Source organism: Syngnathoides biaculeatus, chromosome 16 (assembly GCF_019802595.1).
Source record: "Syngnathoides biaculeatus isolate LvHL_M chromosome 16, ASM1980259v1, whole genome shotgun sequence".
Taxonomy (NCBI): domain Eukaryota; kingdom Metazoa; phylum Chordata; class Actinopteri; order Syngnathiformes; family Syngnathidae; genus Syngnathoides; species Syngnathoides biaculeatus.
In genome coordinates, this window is record NC_084655.1 from 21093393 (window position 1) to 21120963 (window position 27571).

The following is a 27571-nucleotide window of genomic DNA, read 5'->3' on the forward strand; positions in this document are numbered from 1 at the left end:
GTCGAGCGCACGGGTGGCGGAATCTCGCACACACATTCATACGAGAGCCGTCTTTTTCCAGATGTGAATATAGCGAGAGAGCCCTCGAGAGGAAAAAAAAAAAAAAAAAGGCAGCGAAAAGGGAAGAAGAATTGAGAAGCGTGGGAACTAGTCCGGCGTCAAACCCCGTTTGCAGCAAGGCAAGGTTGCAAGTCAGGTTGTCCCATCTTGAGTCTCCGGCCAGGGAAAGGCAAAAGACTTGAAAGAGGCAGAGCGCAAGGAAAGATACGAAATCCGCCACACCAAGCAAGTTGTTTTTCTGTTCTTTTTTTCCCCCATCCATCTGGGAAGCAATCAAAAGGAATCATCAATTTTCTTAATTGTTTTGCACGGTCCTCAGTCACTTCGTTTGTCCTCTGCTCAACTTAAAAAAAAAAAAAAAAAAAGCAAAAAGAAGTTTCCCCAAGTGGCCAGAATAGAAAACCTGAATAAGCAATAATCACGTTCATTTTGGGCCACTGAGCTTCTTGGGAGTTCCCGGGCGCTTTTGCCAGAAGTGTCCGGGGATGGTGATGGCGTCCACGCTCATGGACATGGTCTTGGACGGGATGGCGGTGAACTGCTTGCGGTCGGAGCTGTACTTGTAGATGGACTCCACCATATCCAGCGTGATGACCCGCGGGCCGATGCCGGTGAGCCGCGACATCTCCTCCGTTTCGGGGTTCATGGTGTACACGGCCCGGAACTGGCAACTGGAGTCCCTGAAGAGGATGAGGAAGTGGTTGGCTGTGCTCTTCTCCATTTCCTGGAAAGGGATGGACAAAGAGGGAAGGGCGGGGATGAGCGTAGAACACACTGAACCTTGTTAGGATGGTCCTCGGTGTTGGACTCTGGCACAGTGCGCGACTGGCTCACCTCTACAATCTTGTTTTTCTGAGGTTCGTTGACCTTGCCGGCCAGGCAGCAGCGGGAGATAGCGTTATGGATGATGAACTTGTTGGACTTAAAGCTCGGCTCCTTATACAGCTTTGGTCCTGGGAAAAAAAAAAAAAAAATACAATGAAATTTTTCATGCTGCATTTTTAACGCTCTGGTCGTCACTTTAAAATGGCACCGCGGGAAACTACGAAAACCAAACCACAATGTATTGCGTGCATCGGACGGAAAGACTCAAATTAACAAATGGGACCGTAATGACGTGCCAAAAATAAGATTTGAGTCATATCAAGCTCGCTATTTGATATTTTCATCTATAAATTACCAAAATAAATATAATTAGAATATACAGTGAAGAAAATAATTTGAACAGCCTGCTCTATTGCAAGTTCTCCCACTTAGAAATCATTCCCCACTTCTCCACACAGATCTTCTCTAGATTATTTATGCAATACAGCTGCAAATAAGTAATCGAACACCTGAGAAAACCCAATGTAAATATTTGGTACAGTAGCCTTTGTTTGGAATTACAGAGGACAAACGTTTCCTGTAGTTGTTCACCAGTATTTTGGCCCACTCCTCCACACAGATCTTCTCTAGATCAGAAAGGTTTCTGGGCCGTCGCTGAGAAACACGGACTTTCAGCTCCCTCCAAAGATTTTCTATTGGGTTTAGGTCTGGAGACTGGCTAGACCACGCCAGAACCTTGATATGCTTCTTACGGAGCCACTCCTTGGTTTTCCTGGCTGTGTGCTTCGGGTCATTGTCATGTTGAAAGATCCAGCCACGACCCATCTTCAATGCTCTGACTGAGGGAAAGAGGTTGTTCCCCAAAATCTCACAATACATGGCCGTGGTCATCTTCTCCTTAATACAGTGCAGTCGTCCTGTCCCATGTGCAGAAAAACACCCCCATGCTTCACAGTTGGGATGGTGTTCTTGTTCTCGTCATTCGTCTTTCTCCAAACACGGTTAGAGGAATTACGATCAAAAGGTTCCATTTTGGTCTCACCTGACCACAAGACTTTCTCCCATGACTCCTCTGTATCATCCAAATGGTCATTGGCAAACCTAAAACCTAGCAAGTCTCCAGACCTAAACCCAATAGAAAATCTTTGGAGGGAGCTGAAACTCCATGTTTCTCAGCGACAGCCCAGAAACCTGTCAGATCTAGAGAAGATCTGTGTGGAGGAGTGGGCCAAAATCCCTCCTGCAGTATGTACTGCATGTATTAAGTCGATACGATGTTAATCACCAGCAAATATTGGATCACATTTGTGTCCTTTTACTTTGGGGTTGCATCTCTGTACTTGCACGGGTTTTGTCTGGGTACTTTAGCGTCCTGCCACATTCCCAAATCACACTTCATTTAAGTCTCAAAATTGTCCACCATTGTGAATAGTTGCTCGTCTAAACCTGGTCTTCCACTGGCTGGGCACCATGCCAGGATGTACTCCAACTCTCAACCAAAAGTCAACTGCGTTGGGCTCCAGCTCACCCAATCGGGACAAGCGCTATGGAAAATGGACTGCCGGCTGGACGGTTCGGAACCTAAGTCCTACCTGTGTACTCGGGGATGGAAGCAGAGGAGGAAACCGTGGAGCCGTTCTCCCAATCTCCGTTATGAGCACTCATTCTTCCCGGCGACATGAGGCGGGAGGGAGAGTGCGAACGACTGGCGGGAGGAAAGGAGAGGATGAAACTCGCAAGTCAAGGGAGCAGCTGAACTGGAGAATCACGTATTTCGTATTACCTGGTGGATTTTCTGACAGTCAAGCCTCCAGAGTCATTCGCCACGGAGGACAAGTTCATGGTGGAGTGTGAGTAGACCTTGTTCAACCTGCTGCCTAAAAGGAGAAAAAGCATATTGGTAAAGCAACCATATGAGAATATGATGGCCGTTTAATACCAAAGAGTCCAGTTACCCAGAAGTCCTTTGACTGGGCTATGCGCAAGTGCAGAGTCGTCCCTAAACACGGTCTTGGGTCTCTGCTTCTTGACACCGCGCACCGTGGTGGGTTTTTGCCTCAGCACCTTGTCCAGGTCCTCCATGATCTTCAGTTGCTGTCGGCGCTCGTACTCCTGGCGCGTGAAGTCTCCTCTGCGCTGGGGGGTTCCCTCGGCCGGGGGAGTGCGCGGCGCCGGAGGCGTGCCGGGGGTCTGAGGCCTGTCGTCGGCCTTGTTGCCCCAGCCTTCGATGACCATCCACTGAGGCTTGCTGGGGTCGGGATGGAAAGTAATTGAAGGGTTTTGAACGTGGAAAATTAATGAAAACAGTCGTGCATTCTTTTGAGTCTTGGGTGAGCTGAAGCTTATTATTAGAAATACAACTAAAACTGCTATTTTGAAAAAATGACAACATGAAAAGCCATTATTATATGTCTACGAGGGGAGTCTCACTTTGATTCTTTTTCCTGCTCCAGCTTGCGTTTCTTCATCTCCTCGGCTCTCTTCTGCTGTTTCTCCAGCAAGGCAGCTCTTCTCTGCGCCATCTCATCCTCCGTTCGCTCCTTGTCATCCTGATAAGAAGGACCCAGTAAGTAACTGATCCTACGCAAAGCAGCTCTCAGTCTCCTACCTTGAAGAAGAAGCCGACCCCTCCCTTCACCTCGGGGTCGGTCCTGTCAGCCAAGGGTTCGGAGAAAGGATCGGGCAGTGGATCCTCCTCTTCCGCGTCGCCTTGCAGAGAAGACAGCGAGATCTCAATGAGGCTACTCCGTTTGCCGTTCAAGGCCCCCGGCGGGGCATCGCTGTCAAAGGAGCACTCCGACGGTGCACCCGAGCTGGAGCCCCCACCCGCTGGCACCGCCTCCTTCCTGTTCGCGTGAGAGGGCTTCGGTTCCATGTCCAAGCTGAAGATACTTTCATAGTCGGTAGAGCCTGCTTCGGAAACGGCGTCCTCCACGGGAGGACGGCGAGTCGGGATGGGTGTCGGCCCAGGGGTGAGTGTTGCTGTGGAAACGGGAGTGGCCGCCAAAGAGCGAAGTTCATCAAAGGTCTCAGAATCACCAATGGAGAACGAGGACGACGTCTGGATTTGAGATTGCGAGGGGTTCACGCGCCGGAGGTGTGGAATGCGGTCAACACTTTGGGGTGCATTAATGACCCTCGACAGGGCCGGGAGTCTTCCCTCTGAGGGGCGACTGTGTTTGGGGCTCTTAGGGGGCATAGAATGAGTTCTACGATGGACCACTTGAGGAGACTTTGGAGGAGTGATGTGGTTTGTGAGCTTGCGGGATGGCGACGAGGTGGCTGAACTGAAGTCCCGGGTGGATTCCCGTGAGAGACGTGCAGGGGAGGGTGTCGGGGTGGAGGTTTTGGGGCTTGGCGGTATGACCCAGGATTTGTTGCCGGGAGCTTTCTTCTGAACGAGTTGGTTCTGTTGCTCAGTGAGCCGTTGCATGTCACTTTGGAGCGAACTGAGGGCTGCGGTCAACTTGGACACGGCGTTGTTGTATTCCCCGAGCGGTGCTGCTGCTTTTTCACCAGGCGCACTTGTCTTCTCTTTGGCGTGCCCAAGTGCCCCTTTAACATGACTTTCACGCTCCACAGAGGGGGGCTGCTCCTCATCCTCGACGCTGGCCAGCCGTTCCTCCAATGTCGAGCGAGCGAGGTCTTCCTCGGTGGAGGAGGTGCTGAACTGGCCTCCTTCAGCCTTGCCGTCCTCCTCGTGCTGGTCCTTCTTCAGCTGTAGAAAGGCACTCTTGCCCAGCCTTTGGCGGTGCTTCGCAAAGATGGCCTCAATGCGCTTTTTTTGAGCTTCGATAGCCCGTCGCTTCTCCTCGAGACGAACCCCGAGCTCTGACATTTCATTATTGAGCTGAGGGCTCTTGCCGGGGCTTTCTTCGAACTTCACGTCCCACGTGGTGGAGTGGGGAACTGAGGGTTCGGCGGCTTTATGAGAATCTCCACCTTGTTTCTTTTTGCGTTCCGCAAAGCTGGTCATCTTAACGCCGCTGTCTGATCCCTCCTTACTGCTGCGTCTAGCCGAGTGGCTGCTTCCTCCGGGTGTGTTGGGAGTGGACTGAGCCCGGGGCGTGTCCTCCGATGCGTCAGAGTCCACGCTGCCGTCTCTCAAGACAGAGTCGTCATCTCGCGAGCATTCAGATGCGTTTCTGGTTCGAGTGGGCTCTTGGGACTCCCCGACAGGCTGGTGAATCATTCCTGAGTGTGCCGGGGCGGAGCAGCTGACGGCCGCAGGGTTTATGTGATGTCTTGAACTGGCGGGGTCGTCCGGTGAGTGGAGGTAGAAGCCGTCGGGAGCGCCGTCGGGATGTAAGCGAGGCTCCATCTTCCTCTCATTGTGAATGATCTGAAGGGCCTCTTCGATGGTCGGTAGCTCCCCCGTTTCAGTTGCGGGGATGCCGTTCTCCGCTAATATCGGGTGATCGGGACTCTGGGTGGACCAGGAGGCTCTGTGGATGCCGTTAGAAGCAGTCGGCTTGCTCGGGTGCTCGGGAGGCGTGAAAGGTGACCGAGTCACCTTTGGGCTGGTTGGGTTGAGCTGGTCCGAGCTCACCGATCGTGTTATCACCGGGTTGCCCATCACAATGTCCACGTCACTATCCAGGCCGAAAGGAATGCTGAAGGATACCGCTGACAGCGGCCGGCTAGGCAGAAAAAGAACGTGACTGTCGGTATGATTCAAGCGCGCCGTGCTTACTGAGTGGAGAATACGCACCTTTTCTTGCTCCACGTCTTTCCAACTCCTTCTAAATGAGACATTGAGGTAGACTGATTCAAAGACCCTGGGTCAGTGGAACACACACAAAGTAAAGGCATGCACACAAGGATGCACACAAACAACACGGAGGGAAAGGCAACATGCAGAGTTCATACACTATTTCCTAACTGATTCTAAAATAAAGTACTTTTCAAGACAATTCTTCAAAATACACACAATAGTTGTAGCTGCAGATTTCAGCTCTCCCATCAGAAGTCCCAACGGCGAGTAATTTTTTAGCACGTTTTTTTCCACTGCATGCACTCCCTGATGCAACACGGCCATTTTACATTTTTCAATCTTGCTTGGGACCCGTTATGGGCAGTTCAAGGTATCATTTAAATTAAATGTGAAAAGAAATAGGATGAAGACATGAACAAACGTGCTTGAAATTTGTTTCAAAAGGTGGATACTGCAAATTAAAATATTCACTGATATAGCGCTCACTAACCTTTAACTCAATCTTGTGCTTTATCCAAATTCCAAGCACTTTTCAAACCACATAAAGGCAATAATAATATTCAAGCAATTGTAAATCACTTTATGGCCAACACAAGGTCATCAGTCAACACAAAATACAGCGGGGGGGAAAAAAAAGCAACTTGGGAAACATTGTAAAAAAAAAACACAGCCTTAATCTCACCTGATGCAGGGGAGGAAATTGGGAGGAAGGGCTTCCTGAAGACAGACGGAGAAGTGCTGTAAAGCAGAAACAGGCTTCAGTTCCCGAAAAGCATGGAAAGCAGATAGTGTATAAAATTCATCTTTTCCTTGATGAGGTAACACACCTCTTGCCACTCACACTGCGAGGTGTCGATGGTGTGGAGCCGTCTAACACACAAGAACACAAATGGCAGGATTTAATGATAAACTTTAAAGTGCACGGCCCTCGGTTTCAAGCGGTTTTCTGTTCTTATGGCGGCGGCGTAACCGAAATTTGTACACGAGTCAGAAACGCCCAAAGCATAGCCCATCACGAACCTGCGCTGACGCAGTCGTAAAGTCAATTACTGTAAAGCGTGGCATGAAACAAACACTGCAAGACCAACAAACAGATGAAACCGTAAACGCGTACTGTATTGTTATGCCGCGGCACAAACTACTGTATTTCATGAAATACAATTCAGTACCTTCAGATGTAGGTCAGTACCATGGTAAACAAAATAGGCGTAGCCCCTTTAGTAAAAATACATTTCCAAAAGATCAGTACATTAGTGACACCTACCTAATTTGTCCACTGGCTGAACAAACTCTGGCCTTTGTACTTCAAACCAGTTTAGCAGCTCTGCTAGAAAGCTCAGCATGTTTAGCTAAACAGATCACAAACAAATACAGAAAGATTGAGCTCGGCAATATCTCGTCACGTGATTACCGGTCAGGAGGGTAAAGGCCACGGTACCCGAAGCTGGTCTGGTGAGTACAACACGTCCTCAAGGGCCAAGTGGCAGCAGCTCTTTAGACAGCTGTCACAGAACTCCCGGATGAACTGGAAGTTGTACAAGCTGTCAGCGGTCGACATGGTCTCCTTCATGCAAACGTCTGGATTGAGAAGACGGGAGTTACATGCCTGCAGAGTTCAAGCCCTAACAGCTATTTGGTACCTTCAAGTCTTAGCAGGCCGGGGCAGTAGTAATGCACGACAGCGGCGATGGCGCAACCACTAGACAAGTCTCGGACTTCATTCACCACTGGAAAAAAGGGACTCTGTTTGGACTGAACTTTATCTTTTCTGTAGCGGAGCTGAAACGGAGGAAATAAAAAGCAATAAGACAACTGGGTATTAAAGTCACATGATGGAAAAAAACAGATGCACTAAAAATGATAAATACAGAAATGAACTTGCGGTTAATATGTCACAGCATATCATGGTTGTTACCCTGATGCCATGCAAATATGCATCCTAATGCTTGTGAATGGCATTTGTTATGATTTTCCGGCAATTATGTTACACTGATTTTCTGTCATGATTTGATCCTTACAAGTGCACAAACGAATTCCAATATGGTGAAAAACTTAATTTCAGTCATTTCATTGAAAAAGTGAAATTACAATATGATATACATTCACAGCACAGCGTAAATTCCATCCATCCATCCATCCATTTTTTTTAGCTCCTTATCCTCACAAGGGTCACGGGAGTGCTGGAGCCTATCCCAGCTGTCAACGGGCAGGAGGCGGGGTACACCTTGAACTGGTTGCCAGCCAATCGCAGGGAACATCGAGACGAACAGTCGCACTCACAATCACAGCTAGGGGCAATTTTGAGTGTCTAAATAATGTTGCATGTTTTTGGAACTTGGCAGGAAAAAGGAGTGCCCGGAGAAAACCCACGCAGGCACAGGGAGAACATGCAAACTCCACACAGATGGGTCCAGGATTGAACTCGTGACCTCAGAAATGTGAGGCGAACGCTTTAGCAGCTGAGCCAACGTGCCGCGACAGCGTAAATTAATTGCAATAATTTGATTGCAGTCAACAGCTAACAAAAAGGCAAAATGTCCCTGCAAATGTCCGTCGAGTTGAAGCGAAAAATGTGGCAAAAAGCTGTTAAAGAACAATAGTATAGAGCAGTATTTTTCCTAAATAAGGAACAGAATTTTTTTTTTTTTTTTTGGGAACAGAATAATGGCATTTCCATTCCTTTCAATGAGGAATGATGACTTGAGATAATTGTGTTTTGAGTTACAAGTTAAATTCAATTAGTTAAATTAAGTTAAGACGTATGAACAAGTTAATAAAATTTAAATACTTCATCGAGATGCATATAGAGTAACTTGTGCAATTTGGATTTAAAAAAAAATGTAAAAAAAAAGATTATTATGGTTATTGTACACATTTACTGCTTTGTTCACGTGCGAGTGCTTGATTCTCTCCGTTCAGTGGTACTTGACTTGGCGTTCCGAGTGGAAAATTAAATCCAGTAGGTTGATGCAGTGACACAGAATGTAAACAGAAGAGGTAGGAGCCCAAACAAAGAGTTACATTGTGTACAATAGAGTACAGGTGAATACATCCCTGCTTCTATATAAAAACAAAAGTAACGCAAATAAAGACAGAACAAAGGCTGAGAGTAAAGGGAGTGAGCGCAAACTCCCACGTGTAAACAAACCACTGCCGTTATTACCATTGAAACATGTGCAGACATGCCGTGCACGCACTTGGCCATCATGCACCCAACTCGCGTGTTAATCAACCGTGTCGCAGCCTGCACTTGCAGAACTCAAATTAAATGTAGCAAAAGAACAAAGGGGGCAAATAAAAACAGCCTAACCTGTCAGACATTTGATGAGGACACTGGAAGGATGGAGGTGGGGGGGGGGGGGGGAACAGAGCAAAGAAAGGGAACTTACAGGAACTAGTTTCCAGTACCAGCGAGTAGGACACTGTCAAAGAGGCATTCAAGTACAGGAAGGAGACAGAGACGATAAAAAAGGACAACTTGAGGACAGGAGCACAAAGAGAGATTTAAAGCCGGACAGTAAAGGAAGTCGTAGCTGTACAAAAAAAAAGAAAGGATTGTGCCGCTTCTTCCAAATGACCTTGTTGACGCAGCTCTTGAGAGTTGCAGTATTTAGTGTCAGCAACTAAATGTGTGCTTGTGCAAAATAAAAGAGTGTCAGCTTGCAAATGTAGCAGAACCAGCAAACGTGTCACAAGTACATGAAAACAGAGTTACGAGCGCGTTTGTATATACAGTCGCATCAGGGGAGAGCAGGACACGATCGTGGAAAACTCACAGCGGGTTGAAGGGGTTGGATCTCAGTCTCTGTGTTGGCCTGAGGTGTTTCTTCACTTTGGGCTCCCTCGGCGGAGTCCCTCAGCTTCTGGTTGAGCTGAAAGCGTCAAAACAAGGTTATGAATACTGCAACAGTCAATAGAGCTCGTGCACGTGACGTCGCCATATTGGCGGTCAAACAGAGCCGCTCGACATTGTGGGAGACATTGAACCGGAGGAGAATATTTACGATACCCGAGACCTGTTGTGCTGTTGGTTGTCACAAAATACAAGACAGATATTCAAAGAGATCATTCTATGGAATACCAGCTGAAAAGACCAGAAAATATCAATGGATCAATAGCAATGAAACGTGATGGATGGCGCCCGACCAAAATACACACACGCCTGTCTAGCGATCGCTTCGTTTCAGAAATTATTCTTCTCAATCTCAAATTATTAAAGTATTTATAATGCGAAGTCTGTCTGTCGCAGAGGTTTACGGAGGTTAAGTGCGGCCGCAATCGCTTCCATGTACGTTCCGTGGAGATGACTCCGTCCTCTTTTTTTTTTTTTTCTTTTCTCCACTCATAGTTAATGAATGCGAGTTTGTGTAAAACCAGGGGTCATTTATTTAAATATTGGTATTTGTATTGAATACAAGCTGAAAAGATCGACGGATTCCGGCAAAGGTTAACGTGTGGCCGAACGCGCTTCCGCATTCACAAGCTGTCAAAACCATCACTATGTGGGATTTATTCCTGTTGAGAACAGATCCAGCAACAAAGTATTCGTATGCATCCAAACTTTTATACGCTTTCAAACTTCTCTGTGTAAATCTCGACAACGTACACACCAGATACATGTGTATATCCAGTTGCCGAAAAGAAGCGGAAGCAAATTAACAGTCCACTTTATCGGCGAAAACATCCGACTTCAGCATTAAACACGGGTCCTCTTATCTAATTTCTCCACGTACCGTCGTTTATTTTCACCTTTTAAACGTCTGACGGTATCAGACAAGACTCCAGGCGTCATGCTCTAAAACATATTTCTGTGTCGTCTTCAACCGATTTAGCATGAGCAATGTTTAGCTTGACTGGCATTATGGCGATATGAACAAGTCACGTAATTTTATGACGTAGGTGCACGAGCTCTATACATCAATATCCTACAGTGCTTATCCTCATGAGGGCCAGAGCCTAACCCAGCTGACTTTAGGTGAGAGACGGGTATATACCCTGCCTTTGTGAGAATGCGCAAAGTCACCTAATGTAGAAGATAAAAAAACAAAACAAAACAAAAAAATAATAATAATAATGAGTCGACTCACCGCGTTAACCCAGTGTAGCAGAGCATCTTCCCAGCTCGAAGCCCCGCCCAGGAGCTCTCGCGCAGCGCCCGTTTTCACCGAAGCCACCGTCTCAGAGGCTCCCACGGCCATCAGGGCGTCTATCACGGCCAGGTGAGCGCTCTGCAAGGAGCGGGACAGAGCGGGGTCACGTCCACAAATCAAAATTCCAATGTGGCTAATCGGTACAAAAAACAAAACAAAGCAAAAACACTGAACAACTGAGAGCCCACAACCGTTGTTGATGTTAATTTGCAGAGCCTCCTGTAGGCGTCACCGTAAGCCACGTGTGAGTCAGCACAAACGCAGTCAAGGTCCGAAACAAGAAAACACGTCAAACGTGTGAACCTTTGGACTTGCATGTGTTCTATCATTAAATCATTACATTGGAGGCGGATCAGCAATATGGTTGCACGTCTGCGAGTGTGTGTGTGTGTGTGTGTGATAGCTCCGTTTTGACATTCATTCCTTAACAGCTTCCTGCTTTCTCTTTCTTGCAGCCAAACAGGACTCGGAGGTTTTTTTGAATTTACAGTTGCATGTCACAGACTTTTAATCAGTTGTCCCCCCATATAGTACGTAAAGTAAGTTACAATACCTGCATAACCTTTTTGCCCAGAGCCCATTAAAAGATGGCTCGGATAGAGTGTTAACACTGTAAACCTGTTAGTTCGTTAGGTGATCGCGCTTCTTGCGCACCGCGAGACTGGAACCAAGCGATCTTTTATTTGCTGTAAACAGACTCGGATGTTTCAAATATTAAGGTGTTATTCCTACTGTGCCAAAAACTGGTTTATAGCCTTGCTATTTATGGACTAGCTATTAGACAGTAATTACTCTGTCGCCGAAGACAGTTTCAAATCCAAATTCTGGAAAAAGAGTGGGAAAGTTTTCCTGAAAAGAACAAGTTGAGCCTGCACACCTTCCTAAGATCAAAAAGGGGGGGAGGGAAATAAAATGTGATGAACTATCAGTTGATGTCAACTGTAGCAGTTCTGGTGTGGATGCGGATTTTTGACGGCAAGAAGTTGCCCCCTCCCTAAACAGCAACAACAGCTTCAAAAATAATTCTCCCAAACAGCACATTCTGGTCATGGGTCCATTTTTCCTTCAGTCCTGAGCCTAATCTGTACAAATCAGTGCCTGTTCCCTTTGACACAGCATTAATTCCCCTTTCCAGGCTAGACATTCCTGCATGGGGTAGCGAGAGGAGAGCGAGCGATGATGGCGGTCCAGCTGCGTGCATGCATGCATGAGCCGCGTCCGCCAAAATGCTGACCTTCGCTGGTCACGCGTCAACAAACGCTTGTCTGACAGTTTTGGGCGACGCTGCGTGGATGCGCTGCCGCTTTCTGACATGGTCGCCAAGGGCAGGAGTGGCTCTTCCACGTCTGTGGGGGGAGCTTTTCTCTCTCTCTCTCTCCTGTGGAAATGATGCCCTGCAGCAGCAAAATCGGGGCAAATGGGTAGCGGAAGCTGAAGAGCGGCTGCGTAATCCCCTCAGAGCAGATCATGAGCTGAACGATTCAAGTTTTGTTGTTAAAAAAAAAAAAAGTAAAAGTTGAACATACTGTTTACAGTATTGAATCAATTTATTTTGGTTACTCACAGCTAAAATAATTCAATTACTTGGTTAAAAAAAGTGAATGTTATGACGTCAGAATAAAAAAATAAGAAAAAAGCTGTGATATTAGAATACAGTTACTTCAAGAAAAATATAATATAATGAAAACTAATATTCTATGTTGTCATAATTTTACCAGGTCGGCATGTTGCTGAAAAGGGAAAAATAGAGGATTTTAGATTTAACAAAAAAATTAAAGAAATGATGGCAAAAACACTAGAATTACAAGAATACAGTAATTTTAGAAAGAATAAAAAGTTAGTAAAAAGTATTACGCAATTATATTGTCATAATTTTAACATGAAAAGAGAGAAAATTGCCACAAAATGTTGCAGTGATATGAAAATGTCAACATGTAATTTTCCAAGAAAAAAAAAAAAAAAAACTATAATAAAAAAGTTCTGACATTGAAATCACTTTTCTAAGCACTATCAAAATATATATTTACTGTGTATAATTCTCATGTGGCAACAAGCAACATGACAAATATTCTATTGTATGTTCAATCCGTTTGGAATTATTCCAATTTAAAAGAAAATGAATTGCAATGTTACATCATGAATAAATTATTTTACATGATTTGTAGAAGTCTAGTCAGAACTTTACCAGAATAAAAAATAAAGGACTTGCTGAGAAGAAAATAGATAAATTAAAAGAATAATAAATATGACTATTTAAAAAAAAAAAAAAAAAAGACCAATAATAAAACAAAGGTCGCCGGATGATGTTAGTGAGACTACCTGAAAAAAAATCTAATGAAAAATATACCGCAACATGTTTTGTGATTCCCCGCCCAGCAGACTTAGCAACAGGAGATGAAAGGAGAAATAAACAAAACAGACTGGCGAGAGTGGATGTACGGTAATTAATCAGAGGAGCAATTCATGAGCAAAAGTGCAAAATGCAGGGGGGGGAGGACGTTTGTTGGTACAACTCCCCCCCCCCCCCCCCCCCCCCACAGCTGAGCGGGTCGGTCCAGTCTCCCTAATGAGAAGGGAGAGAGCGGCCACTCGAGAATGCACGAGGTAGAGGCTGCCAGATCGTCATGACAACCAGCCAGCTGACCCACAATGCATCTCAACACAAGCCTTGGCCTCTGCAGGCGCTCGCGGCTCACAAGTATCACTTCCTTGGTGACTCCCTCCATTAGCCTCAACAACTCGGAAAATATGCATGGCAAAGTGTTGCAGTGAGAGAAGCAAACAAGTAACACAAAGGAAGGGTGGGAGGAGTGGGGGGGGCTAGATAAGCGAGATTATGATGATTATGATTATGTCTGAATTATGATTTAACAACACACCCCCAACACTGCACAACCCCTGCCAGTGCCCACTGAGGGGGAAACAAACAGGGATCAGCCAGATCTGGGGCCCAGAAGGGGGATATTGTCCAGGAGGGCGCATGTACAGTGTCTTATTTAAGATGTGTGCGCAGGGTTACCAATGAACGCTTAGCATAAATACTGTATTTGGACACCTGGACATAACACAGGAGTGGGCAAAACTTTATGCAATTAGATCCATTCTTTGATGCGGCCCTACGAGCGTCTGCGTTATCAAGAGTCCTGAAATATTTGCTGCACAATTTTAGGCTTTTTTTTTTCCCCCCTACTAAAATTCACATGTACCTTTATTTTTGTTTTATATGAATCGGTATTTGTTTTTATTGTATTCGACATGTACCTTTATTTTTTCATTTAGTGTATATAAATGGGGCGGCACAGTGGATCAGCTGGTAAAGTGTTTGCCTCACAGTTATGAGGTCCCGGGTTCAATCCCGGCCCCGCCTGTGTGGAGTTTGCATGTTCTCCAGTGCCTGCGTGGGTTTTCTCTATGTGGGCATTCCGGTTTCCTCCCACATCCCCAAAACTTCCAACATTAATTGGACACTCAAAAGTGCCCATAGGTGTAATTGATTGTGAGTGCGGCTGTTTGTCTCCATGTGCCCTGCGATTGGCTGGCAACCAGTTCAGGGTGTACCCCGCCTCCTGCCCGTTGACGGCTGGGATAAGCTCCAGCACTCCTGCGACCCTCGTGAGGATAAGCGGCTAAGGGAATGGATGGATGTATATAAACGGGCAGCACGGTGAATCAGCTGTAGAATGTTGGCCTCACAGTTATGGGGACTGAGGTTCAAATCCCAGCCTCGCCTGTGCGGAGTTTGCAAGTTCTCCCCATGCCTGCGTGGGTTTCCTCCCACATCCCAAAAACACGCATTTATTGGCGACTCTAAATTGGGCATAGGTGTGACTGCGAGTACGACTTTTGTCTGTCTCTATGTGCCCTGCAACTAGCTGGCAAGCAGTCAAGGGTGTACCCTGCCTCCTCCTCGATGACAGCCGGGATCGGCTCCAACAATGCGAAAATACAACGCATGCCAATGGTGTTGCAAAACAATTTTTCCAGCAATGGTATAATAGACAACATAGCAACGACGATAAGGAAACAAAGCAAAAACAAATCACCAGTAAGCGTAAACTGGAGTAAAAGTCAAGAGTAAATACAACGCAACCTTAAAATCAAGACTGCGGAAACTCGGATGAATTGATTACTTAATAACTTTGAGTGATGTTCATCCTTGCCAACACTGCAAGTTGATTAAATAGCCAGTAAAACAAAAACAGCAGCAGATGACGCACTCAACCTGTCTCACACTGTAAATTAAAATGAAGCAAATCAACTTGATGCTGGTAGGCGGACCCGAGAGCACCAGTCTGCCGTGTCACCCAATCACGGGTCATGACGTTCAGTCTGCGTGGAAGATTATCTCTAATCTTCGCATATCTTTATCCTCAATCGGAGGAGTTAGAGAGGCCAGGCCATCGCTGCCAAAGGGGGCAGGATGAGCGCCCGCAATCACACTCGCTGTCTTGATAGACCTTTTTATACAGTATCTTATCAAAAACAGAACATTAATAACCATTCCATAAACTTGCACGTCAACATTTCAGATGATTGTGTGCCGGCCTGCATTTAGTATCCTCACAAATAATAATTATAGCGTTCAGTTGAACAATTGTTTGGTTGAAAGTTATGGCTTAATGTTTGATAAGAGGAGGAACAATTTGTGCGGTTTCAGTGAGCCGTGACAATGTGGCTTTTGTCCTCCTTTGATCATAATCACACACCGTATCGCTTTATAAACAGCAGATATGTGGGTGGCGCTAGCGGCCTACAACTTTGTTTCTCATGGATCTTACGAAGATAATACATCTTGATTGACACTGTCAAAGAGGTTTCCATCGAAAAATTTGTCTTTTTGCTGTGGTTTGTAATGCAGCAAATTTTTAGGCCTCTGAATATTTTGGTCCAAAAAAGTCCCAAATGAATGTGTCTGGGGAAAAAATAATAGGCAATAACGCTACACAGCCACAAAAGGACCGAAACCAGAAAAAAAAAAAAAAAAAAAAAAAAGGAGTTTAATTAGCAGGCCACCACGCAACGCTACATTACATGAGAAAACGGGCCTGTGAGTTTAAAAGTAAATATTTATTAGAAAACCTATATTAGTCCCACAATTTTTCCTACAACAAGAGTAGATACATTGAATACAAAATTTTAATTCAGAAAAAGAGATTGTGGCTCAGATGGAAAGCATTGGCCTCACAGTTCTGAGGTCCCGGGTTCGATCCCGGACCCGTCTGTGTGGAGTTTGCATGTTCTCCCCGTGCTTTTCTCCGGGCACTCCGGTTTCCTCCCACATCCCAAAAACATGCAACATTAATTGGACACTCTAAATTGCCCCTAGGTGTGATTGTGAGTGCGGCTGTTGGTCTCCTGCTATTGGTTGGTGACCAGTTCAGGGTGTATCCCGCCTCCTGCCCGTTGACAGCTGGGATAGGCTACAGCACGCCCCGTGACCCTTGTGAGGATGAGCAGCTAAGAAAATGGTTGGATGGATGGATGGATGAGGTTGTTCAATTACAATATGTATAATTATTTTTCGCTTGTTACATAACTTACTGCAATCAGTGTCTCATGGTAATGTTCTTGGAAATTCAGACAAATTATTCTCAAAGTGAATTCCTATTGGTTGGCAACTTTTCCCTCATAGCCAAAGATGCAATTTTACTAATAACTGGCATTGTAATTGAATTTATTTTTCCGCCTTGGTTTCTTCATTTTCAGGTTTATGTTTAGGCCATTTTTCCATTGCACCACTTTTTCGCAGGAGTGTACAACGGCACTGGATCACCCTGAAAACAACAGATTGTGCGAGCGATACACTTGACGCAAAGCTTTTATCTACGGCAGATTGCGGCCTCGCCAAAGCCCTTTAGCAGGCCAAGACCACCGCTGAGGCCGCATCCTTCGGCGTGGCTGCAACGTGACCCACTTTCATTGGGTGCCAACAAGGGGCAGACTGGCTCGGGACGGACGCAGTCGCGGCTGCAGGGCGAACGAAAATAAATAAGCATGGACAGCAGCAGCCAAAAAAACAGTTTAGTGGTCAGGATTTGGATCGGAGGCACGCGAGCAACACAACAAAATTATGACGCCAACACCATCCATAAAAGACTGTACAAAACATTACTAAAACGAGGTACCTCTGGGTACACTAGTTTACCGCATCAAGCTCATCTAGCTTTCATTCTTTCCACATCTAAATATTGCACATATTTTACAGGAGTGACACTCAATAAACTGTACGAAGCAAGCACACCGTGGTTCTTTTTTTGCCAAACTGCACAGGTGGACCAGTACTAAAAGTATGTTCCGGTATACCGTTCAACCCTGAACCTAACAACCGTTTCAGACTTGACACCCGTGAAATCAGTCATCGACGCTAGTGCCTTGGAGGCATATGATTTACTGCTAAATGTTGGATCTGGATTAGCTTCCAAAGTATTATGCCGTGCCCTAATTCCCGCCTCTTTCAAAACCTGATTTCAATGAGCACAGTGAAAATGTGGGATTTTCCACCATGGATGTCAAAGTGTCACAAAGCAACAGTGAAACAAAACATTCGGAGACCACAGAGCCATAAACGACAAACATTTGACCTGGCTCAATATGTCAAATAATAAATTAGTCGTTTATGTCTTTGAAGGGGTTTGAGGTCACCTTCTTCCTCGCCAAAGCCATCCAATCATGCCTTTCGAGACGTTGCTTTGTGCATTTGGACACCGTCATGCTGGAAGGGTCTCCGCAGAGGGTTAAAACCTCCCAAGACAATTCAGGAGTGGGAACTGATTAATTCATCAATATCTGGTTGAGTCTCAATTCTTATCAAGCATTGACATTATCACGATACCTGTAATATTTGTTGTATTAATCCAACTGATTTCTACAACTGGTTAATTCAAATCCAAAATAAATATCTATCTAATATGTATTTATCGCTAAAAATAATTGTTGTCCAGGCCATTCTGTCGGTTTTAAAAATCAATTTTGGACCTTCAGCGCAAACATTTGCCCACCATTTGTCTATATGATATCTTAAAAACAGGGCCCGCTGAGGAACAAAATGGTTGAGGTTACATGAAACAAAATATGTATCAAGAAAACATTCAGCCTCTTTCATAACACTTAATTATCTTCAAGACGCTGGTTTTCCCGAGTGTGTGATCGAGTGGGAGAGAGGGACAAAGACAAAAAAGGGGGAGAGGACAAACCAGTTTCTTTTGACAAGAGTTACAAGGACCAGCCCGGGGAGTTCTTGGGACACACGATCCTGAGTTTCACTAGAACTGTTTGGCTATTGTGTTGCTAAGGAGCAGCCATTGTAGCACCCTCGCCACACGCTGCAATACAACCGCGACCACTTTTTAACAAGTGGGAATATTATGCCTCTGTGGAAAGTATGACCGCACGCTGATAGGTTTTGGTTAGCGGGATGGCATCACGGCGGAGGATTCGCTTTTTCTGTGGGCGAAAGAGGCTTGTGGCTGTCGTCGTGCTGGCAACCGGATCCACTCGTCCCCTGGGATAGGCAGAATGAGTAGACGGGGACGGGGTTAAGGCGGTGGGGGAGGGGCGCACGGATGAATAAGCAGGGGTCTTTCAGGAGGTCCTTTAATCCCGCGAATCAAAGCATAAACAACCCAAATTCAGAAGCCCGAGCAACCAGTAGGACCAACGGGTAGGCAAGCGGAAACTTTGATACAGAAGCATATCGCCTGCCTACACCTAGGTACTCTAATGAGATCCAGCATAAGACGGGTAATAGAATACCTTTATGAAAATACATAAATTAAACTTCACGGTGAAAGCACCGATAAACCAGCCCTTTAATTTCATTTTCATGCCAAATCCTCGTAACGATCATCACACTACGATGCCAATATTTAACGCCTTCGGAACTCAAACGCGTACGTTTTCAGCAGGGTGCACGCGGTTCCAAAAACTTCTAAGTTTTCAGGCCTGTTGAGGGCCTCAAAAGTTCAGTTCATTTGCAGAGGAAGAATAAATATGAATTTGGGTTGAGTGTTGATAATTTGAGTTGATATCGTGGTCACCTAATACCTGTAATTACAATACACCCGAGGCATGAATTTGAAATATAAATTAGCACATTATTGTCAAAAACACCTGGAATTATGACATATATAGCAAAGTAAGTCTTTACATGTGCTTTTCAGTCTGAGAGAGAAAAGTGAGCATGAGGGGGTCCCACAGGGCTCTGCCCTGGAACCCTTTTTGTTCAAGCAGGCTGAACCTAACCCACCTAATCACAGTTGTTTCGAGTGTACGCCTTGGAAAATTGTGTTCAGCACTTTGCATCATTCCTTAAATAGACTTTACCATTTTGATGGGCTTATGTCGCAGGTTTTCATCGCTCGCTGGTGAATCGGGCTCTTTGGACACCAGGCCTCGGTCGGCGAGTAGCTGCAGAAGGGCAGCGTTGTCTTTGGGCTGCGCTTCAGTGTGACCAGCGTCCAGCAGCAAGAGATTGTAGGTGCGGCAGTAAAGCTCAGACGACTGCAGGAGGCGGGTGACGGGTGGCTTGAGGTGCTCCTGCTCGTACTGGTCACAGTAAAAGGGGTCTCGCAGCTCAGCGGGGACATTCTCTACCGGAAGACAGAAACATTTGAGTTAAACTGAAAATAGGTAGCCACCGCAGTGTGTGCTCAGCATCTCATCCAAACATGCACTTTCCTGGGTTCAGGGGATTTACATGACTGGTGAGCTCAAATCCTTGGATGAGAACAATACTGCAACTATCAAGGTCACTAGGACATGATCTGATTGTAGATGTGCTTTAGGCGAGGTATACAGTAGCAATTTTTACCATCCTAAATGAACCGCAAATGACGAGGAAACATCCTGTGTGTTTCCAGCTCTTAGTGTGTAGTGAAATCAAGATGAAGGACACCAAACAAATAACAATATCTCGCAGGTCTCCTCTCCCAAAACAGATGTCTGACATAATACCAAGACTGACCTGCAGAAAGACTAACAGGAAATTTGAACTAGGCTAACTACTGGCTTATAGCATAACTACAGTAGCAAAATCTCAGTAATGAATAATTTCTCAGACACTTGATCAAAGCATTCCATGCAACCAGTTTCTCTTATTTCTTTCTGGGGACAACATGAGCTTAAGGTTGATACCTAACTGGCTATCGTTCCATTCTGTTCCACGTCACAATCACGGATATAGCAGCTTGGACAAATTCAGAGATAACCAAGCTTAATATTTACCATTGCCAGTTTCAAATCACTGTCTGAGCAGTTCGGGGGGTTTACCCCATACTAAAGGATAATCTGTCATGATATCATTATAACCATCTGAGAATTTGGTCTTTGCAGACTTTGGTCACAAAGGAGGGAAGGGAGAAAAGGCTCAAATTTGGCAAAATTCACAGTATGTGTGTATTGCACCCAACTACAAGCTTTCCTGTGCATTTCTTCCCTCAGAAAAAACTTCAGATTAAATCTAATTCAGACATGTCAAACTGTGAGGAGGTTTACAACTCATCAAAACGTGCAGCTTTTTGTAAACTATCAAAGGTACAAGAGAAACCTAACAGTCTTGTCATCGCAGATAAAGTGTACATCGTTGTACATTGCTGAGGATCCCTTCATTATATCTGCCCCGACTGGTTTTCCTCCAAACAGATTACTGAAAAAACACACACACACACACACACACACACACACACACACACGCACGCATATCTGACTCGCCCTCTTTTAAACTGGTTCCACCACATGCAGACTCAACCAGAAGCAAACGCGTAGATGCAAAAACAGACGACTACCTGTATCTACAAAGGCTCCTGGGAATTAAAAGATGAAATACACTTAACGGCCCTCTCAATTCATTAATAAATATTCAATCAGGGGGTTTTGCTACACCCCTTTGTTTATACATGAAACATAATTATTCACGAGACATTTGGTAAAACACATAACATCACATAACCGTAAGTCACGCAAGTGATCTGCACAGCATTGCGAGAACAAAACGCTACGATTCTCTATTTAGACAACGGCCGCGCAGAAACTTTCTGCGCGTCAACGCGCACTGGGAGTTGTCAAGTTGGGAGTCACATGACCCGCTGTGTTGTTGTGCTCCGAAATGCAGTGTCCACATTACCTCCGCCGATGCTCAGCACCGCAACATAAGAAAAAAAAAAGAAAAGGAAAAGGAAAAGGGAGGGAAAAAAAAAACTTGCCCAGAAGGCAAAGTACGATGCAAATGCTACAACTTATTAGGCTGGTGAAAGAAGAGTAGGATATATGTCATCTGACGCCGTGTTACAACATGACAGGCAACGCCTCTGAAGCTGTTGCCGGTTTTCAATTAAAAAAAAAAAAACAAAATTAATAAAATCGACCAGGCTATTAAAAGCCCAGTGTCCGCAGGATCTGCTTGATGCTAGCGTCCGTGCGTCGCTGCAGGCTCATTATCGAGCGACCGAGCTTGCCGACCAGCTTTCCGTGTCACAGATACCGGCGCACTTGTCGACACGCGAAAGTGACAATCGGGCGACGGCAGACGCAACTTTCGTCGCTGTGGCTCGCGCGAGCAGCGCCAGCTTGGGACGCCCGTATCAGCTACACAAAAGCGCTAGGAAACATGGACGTGAAACACGCCGGTAATCAAAAGGGACAGAAAAAAATATGGATTTATTTATTCAAATTATAGTTTGTGACCTCAGAATGTCTCATACAGATGATTTTTTTTTCTTTTTTAATAAACTGGCTTTTAAAGAAAGCAGGCTGAAATAATGACTTGAATTGCATAATGCGGCAGAATGCTTTAATAGGAGGAAAATCCTTCCTATTTTCCCATCCAAAAATCATGCAGACGTCCAAATGAAGCACTACCGCAGGCATTCCTGCTTGGTGACTAACTGCTTTTCATTATGCCGCCTTTGTGTTTTCTTTCACTCTGTCTTGTTTCAAAAGAATCCCATTTAGTCGTCCTCCGTGACACATTGTGGCACCGCGACCCAAAATTGGTTGCGCCGTTAAGTGTTTTATATAACACGCCTCACCAAAACAAAAACGACAAGGACAAGATAAACTGATTTAGTTACCAGTTAGCTTATCTTCACGTATTTCTTATTTCAGTGGGTGCCTTGTGGCAGTCTTGGGACAACAACAGACATCTGGTCTGGGGTTGGAGACTCGCAATGGACCTTTCTGACTGGCGATCATAAGCTCCGCCCCCTTTCGCTACAATTGCCCCAATTGTCCCACAAGCTTCCAAAATGGCGACTGAACAGAACAGGTTTGAAGTCGATCCTTTATCTCGTATTCCATATAATATTGAGTTTGTTTTTTGCCAAATGCGTCAGACTTGTCCAAGAGAGTTCTACAGAGAGGTGTCAACTATTTCACGCAAGGATATGTACATGGAATTAAGATTTTGGACAGAGCAGGACGCAATGTCAGAGTTACAGCGAAATGTTGCCGATGGAAGCAAAAAAAGTTTGACGATTGAAATCCAACAGGATAAAATAGTGGAATCGTACTGCGCATGTAAAGCAGGGTGAGTACTTTTTACTTTGAAAGATCACGAGTAATATCTTTGTAGTCTTTGTAAGTGAGTGGGTGTATTCATTTGACTTTGTTCGTAATGGAACACAGCGCTCTGTCTTAACAGTCCGATGTGATACAAATAGGCAAATCGACATTTCTCTTGCATGACATCGCACATTTACGCACCCCTAACCCGACTCTTCGGCGTAAAACATGACACACTCCATTCAGCAGGTCAGTGATACACTAACAAAGTGAAAGTTGTTCTCCTGCAATGTATAAAGCACTGATAATAATTCACTCAAACTCAGAGAAGATACTTCTCCCTTACCTTTGAACATACAGCCTTGTGTTTGTTGATATTGTCCACATTTAGTTGTACGTGCGCTCTTCCGCGACCCTTAATCCATAGACATAGACACTTGGTCAACTGTCTTTTATGCTTTGGAAAATGACTCAACCGGGCCCCTTGTAACCTAGCAGGATATCTTTCGTCAGAATTGCACGTTCCCCAAGCGCATCTGAGGACCATTTTTTTTGTAACATGAACTTTTCCAAGCGCACGCGACTGACAACCAACATTGATTGTGGGATAACATGGCGGCAGGGGCGTGTCAAACCAGGGGTTAAGACAATCTGGCTATCTGATTGGCTATTATTGTACGAGTGATTGAGAGGTCGGAAAGGTCCATTGTCGGCACAGATACCATTGTAAGTGTGTGTGGTGTGCGATGGTCTCGAGTTTACGACATGCTATCGGACCATTAAATGTGCACTTACAGATTTTATTCCTCGTCAGGGGTGGAGTCAAGCACACATCCATCACCGCAATACAACGGCAGAGAGAACGACACAATCTAACGCGTTTAATGACATCACCGCATGTACATGCACCAGGGAAGCCGAGGAGCCTTAAATTGTATTAAAAGGCCGGATAGCACAGGTGCGTCATCCTGTACTGAAGACAAGATGATTGCATTACACTTGCCTGAGAGGAGAGTTCACAGACAATGTGACAAAGTGACAGAATATATGGGAGATGATGGCCTTTGCCAACGGGAGCATCTTCAGGTTACACGGCAACTCATAACAAAGCTTCTGTTTGTGTCTCGCATTTTTATACAGATCAATGATGGAAGCACATTAGCATGAAAAACACTGTACTGTATACATCAGCTAGAGAGCCTTGAACACTATCCTCAACGGTTCGGGGGTAAACAGGAGTAACAAGGTAACATCCTGCTCAGATCCGTGTTGCCTGCTGACTCACCACATGGACCACTAAGGAGGGGGATGAGTAATCATTCCGAGAGAATTTGGAGAACTTCAATAGCTAGGTAGACTTGAGTCGCTAAAAAATAAAATAAACAAGGAAATGGTACATTTCTTGCACCACAGACAGGTTCTGGGACTAGTGTGGTAATAACAATAGAACAGGAAATACAAATTACTGAGATGGAATGCTATTGACATACAGTATGTGGCTCACCAGTCTCTGTTTTGGCTGCTCAGCACAACACGGCTAAAGCGGCAATATGTCAACATCAATTTAAAGAAAAGAAAAAAAAAAAAAAAAAAGAGCAAAATTTACACACACATCGGTAGGAGACTTTCAGGCATATAAACTACTTATGCTTTCTCTATGTAAATTAATGGCAGGTACATAATTTCAGGTTCTCAGATTCTAATTTGAGTCATTGATGCAGTACTGGGTCGCCCAGTCAACCTAAATTCATGTGATGCAACATCACAACAGCCAATCGGCATCAAGCATACGCAAGCATAACGTCCTCAAATAATGGCCAATATAGTGATCGACGCGATTTGTCGTGCCCCGGCGCTCTTGGTAAAAAATGAGCCAGCCTGGAAAATGGTGGAATTGGTTAATCTGGTCGGTACGACTTGTTTACAGCTGTCGAGCGAATATACGTTCAATTTGTTTGATACGACTGCGATCATATGACAGATTAAAATTACGGTAAAGAGCGATCCAATCAACACAAATCTCATTTAAGTGTCGGATATGAATGGGAAATCTGTGCGATTCAACTACCAGATCAAAAAGACCAACCACAAACCCTTGAAAAAGGGATTTTGAAACCAAATACCACATGGGGATAAGCGGTACAGAAATTGGAAATGGATTTTCTTGCAAACTCGGTAAAAGGAGAACAAAGACTCTGGGTCTTTGAGTTGATTGAGTTCTATTCAATAATAAAAAGCCATGTAAATCTTCGCGATGAATGTGCACGTTGGCTGGAACAGGCGAATCAAGAGTTTCTGGTCTCGTTCCAGCGCAAAGCCGCAAAGTCGTCCCGAGTCATTTATCTGTCACTTGTCACCCGGCGTCAAGGCCGGATCCAAAATTCCCTCCTGGCACACAATCACGACGGCCTTCACCTTGATGCGAAACATAGCTCTGTGTCAGGATAATAAGGGCTGAGAAGCCAAGCTTGAAACTCAGACAAAATATTATTGCGTACACCTGCACAGTCTTACGTATTTCTTCCACAAACCTAAACACGTTCACGATAATCCATCCATTTTTCTCAGCGAGTGTTCTAATTTAAGTCAACCGTAGCGCACTTTTTAAAGATGAACTACCCAGCATTAAAACAGATTTTTGTGTGACACGTATAGCAATTATGAGATTGTGATGGAAATCGAGACCAGTAACGCCAGTGAGGTGGATCAAACAGAGTCTGTAGGAGACACCCACTCCGAGTATTGTCATGTCCGACGACATCTGCAGGATCTGCGGGTGACGACATTATCGCGGTCCTGTCATTGCCATAAGGATGTCTCTGGATTTTAACTCTAATTAGGATGTGGTCGAGCAAGGCACCAGACACCCTGGCCACAATCTCAGCACGCCTTTGTGTTTACCACGCTGGGAATAGCCGTCGTCCCGTCATCACGGCGGCAGGAGTCGACACAGTCGGACAGGGGGGGGGGGGGGGGAACTACAACGGAAGCCGATCTTTTTAAGCGTTACCCAGCACGCTGGAGGACTGGGAAGTGACTTTGACCCAGAGGGCGTGGCTAGGAAGGGCAAACAAAGTGGCTGCTGCCGGGAGATCCGGAGCCTGGAAATGTGCAAGCCGGCCATGTTTTGTACATAACATGCTACGCTACTCGCATGGCTCACGCGCCCGCTGTCAGTGATCTGGATTAAGCGGAAAATATTTGCGCCGTTTTACCTGAAACTTTACAGAGATATGTATTATGGACCAAGGGAGAATTGCAATTTCATGCACCTCTGGATAAAGGAGTGGATAGAGGATTGTTTCCACACACACACACACACACACACACACACACACACACACACACACACCACACACACACACACCCAGTATATTTTTGAAAGGCCTTCTGCAACACTTTAATACATAAAATGTTTTATCCTGTACAGTTTATCAGAATCAGAATAACATCCCATAGAGTCCATACGTTATACGCTTACCATTTACAATTTGGAAAGGGTAAATATACAACTGCAAGGGTCAAATGTCACAGGGCCTGTCATAAAGGATAGCAACATTTTTCTCAATTTGGTACATATAAAGGTGGGGGGGGGGGAGAATGGTCTTAAACCATATTGCAGACTTGTTTACTTCAAAAGCACTGAAATAAGGTTTACAGTTTAGAGATTAGTAAAATAGTTCTTATCTTCTATTTCGTGCAGCTGACTACTTCCCAGAGCTTTGAATTTACCATTTTAGAAATGGTGAAGGATAGTCTAGTTTGACACTTGTGGGTTTTTGGGTGCTTTTTTGTAAACGGATCCATCATCTTATAGAGTGAAGCGCGAGGGCATACAATGATACAATAACAGTGTTCACCAGATGATTTTTTTTTTTTTTTTTTGGGGGGGGGGCTGCAATAGTCAAGTGTGGGAGGGCCTGCCGCCCCTGAGAAGCAGCACATTACCCACGCCCATGTCATGTCAAAATGATTTCATAATCTATAAAAGAGTGATTCTGATAGATTGAAAGCTACCAGTGACATAGCACGGACAGGGGGGCTTGTTTCTGACACGAATACAACCCCCACCCCCAAAAAAAGGTAAGCAGCCAGCAGCTGAATGAGAACAAATTGTGTTAAATCAAAATGTACACAATCCACGGCGTGGTCTAACCCCTTTCATGTGCGCCTCTTTGTGCTCAAAAAGCGCTGAGTGGGACATTAAAACGTTTTATTCCCCCCAACACGCTAAAAACCCAACATTATAAACACGAATCGTGAAAAGAAAGGCTTTTAAACCGCAAGCATCGCCCACGGGGGAGGGGGCCAGTGAACGTACCTGCACTGCCGTAGGACTTCGCTAACAACCAGGCGACGCTGGAGCATATTTTTGCTTTCGTGCTGTCGTACAAATCCAATGGCTTGATATCGGGGACGACGAAAGTCTTCCTCATGGAGTCAACCATGGCTGGAGTATTCGTTTAAAAAAATAAACAATACTGTACTAGCAAAAAAAAAAAAAAAAAAAAAAAAGGCCTCTAAAAGCGGGTAGAAAAGCTTTAAACAAGCATTGTCACTCCAATTCCGAATGACGTCGGGAATACGGATGTGACCGAGGGATTAAATCGGTGCAAATATCCGAACCCGCGTTCGTTTCCCAGCCCGCTAACGTCCTCCTCGACGCGGTCGGAGCGGCTCCACTCCTTCGCCGAACGTTCCCCGGGGCTGAAGCGAGGTTAAAGCGGACAATTCCCCGAGTTTGTCCCCTCGCCGGACCGCATAGCTCTGCGCCCGTTGTTGGTCGAGTCGGTTTACCGTCGAGCCCCGCCGCTGATGACGGACTACCTGCTGCATTCCGGCGACGTCACTCAACCAAAGGACCAATAGAAATAGAGATCGAGGGGGGGAAGGGGGCGGGACTTCCGTGTTGTGAACAGCCACACTGATTTACAGGTGCTTGCACTGCAGCGCCCAATAACATTAATAGAATCAGGCAAATACCCCTTTTGTTTTTAATAAGTCTCTATTCCTGCAATAATATGCCCTTCACAAAAATATCTATTTCTTACTATTCTTGCAGGGGTGTCAAATTCATGTCATGAAAGATGAGTCATATCAGATGCACCACTGAGACAGATTAGTTTACTTAAGATGTTGGTTTTATTGGCAAACCGGCTCCAATATTTAAGTTTGCACTTTTTTTTAACGATATATTTTGTATTTGCATTTATCTCAAACTACACATTGAGCTAGGCAAATGCATCGCAAAATAATGTGAATGACATTTACACTATGAATTGATTTTTTTTCATCTTCCATTTGTTCTAAAGGCTTCTTTCCAGTG

The 27571-nt window shown here is 45.1% G+C and overlaps 2 protein-coding genes across 3 annotated transcripts in view; one reads left to right on the top strand and one right to left on the bottom strand.

Annotated features, from left to right (window-relative positions):
* Positions 1-13: 13 nt before the first annotated feature.
* On the bottom strand, positions 14-27112 carry camsap3 (calmodulin regulated spectrin-associated protein family, member 3). 2 transcript variants are annotated; one of them, XM_061845609.1, is made up of 17 exons: positions 26567-27112; positions 19072-19337; positions 10687-10827; positions 9376-9471; positions 7240-7378; positions 7038-7177; positions 6864-6948; positions 6427-6469; positions 6282-6337; positions 5597-5663; positions 3494-5525; positions 3316-3434; positions 2841-3133; positions 2669-2762; positions 2478-2590; positions 895-1013; positions 14-784 (listed from the first exon to the last, which is right to left on the bottom strand). In XM_061845609.1, exons 1-17 carry the CDS (start codon positions 26691-26693, stop codon positions 485-487), a joined length of 4230 nt encoding a protein of 1409 aa, XP_061701593.1. In that variant the 5' UTR covers positions 26694-27112; the 3' UTR covers positions 14-484. The 2 variants fall into 2 exon arrangements, with proteins under 2 accessions (XP_061701593.1, XP_061701594.1); XM_061845610.1 differs by lacking the exon at positions 26567-27112 and adding an exon at positions 22592-23026.
* The window catches only part of LOC133514649 (myosin heavy chain, fast skeletal muscle-like), a 28083-nt gene continuing 22495 nt past the window's right edge, over positions 21984-27571 (top strand). The window contains exon 1 of the mRNA XM_061846480.1: positions 21984-22270. The gene's annotated coding sequence lies outside the window, so the exon portion shown is untranslated. The remainder of the gene's footprint in view (positions 22271-27571) is intronic.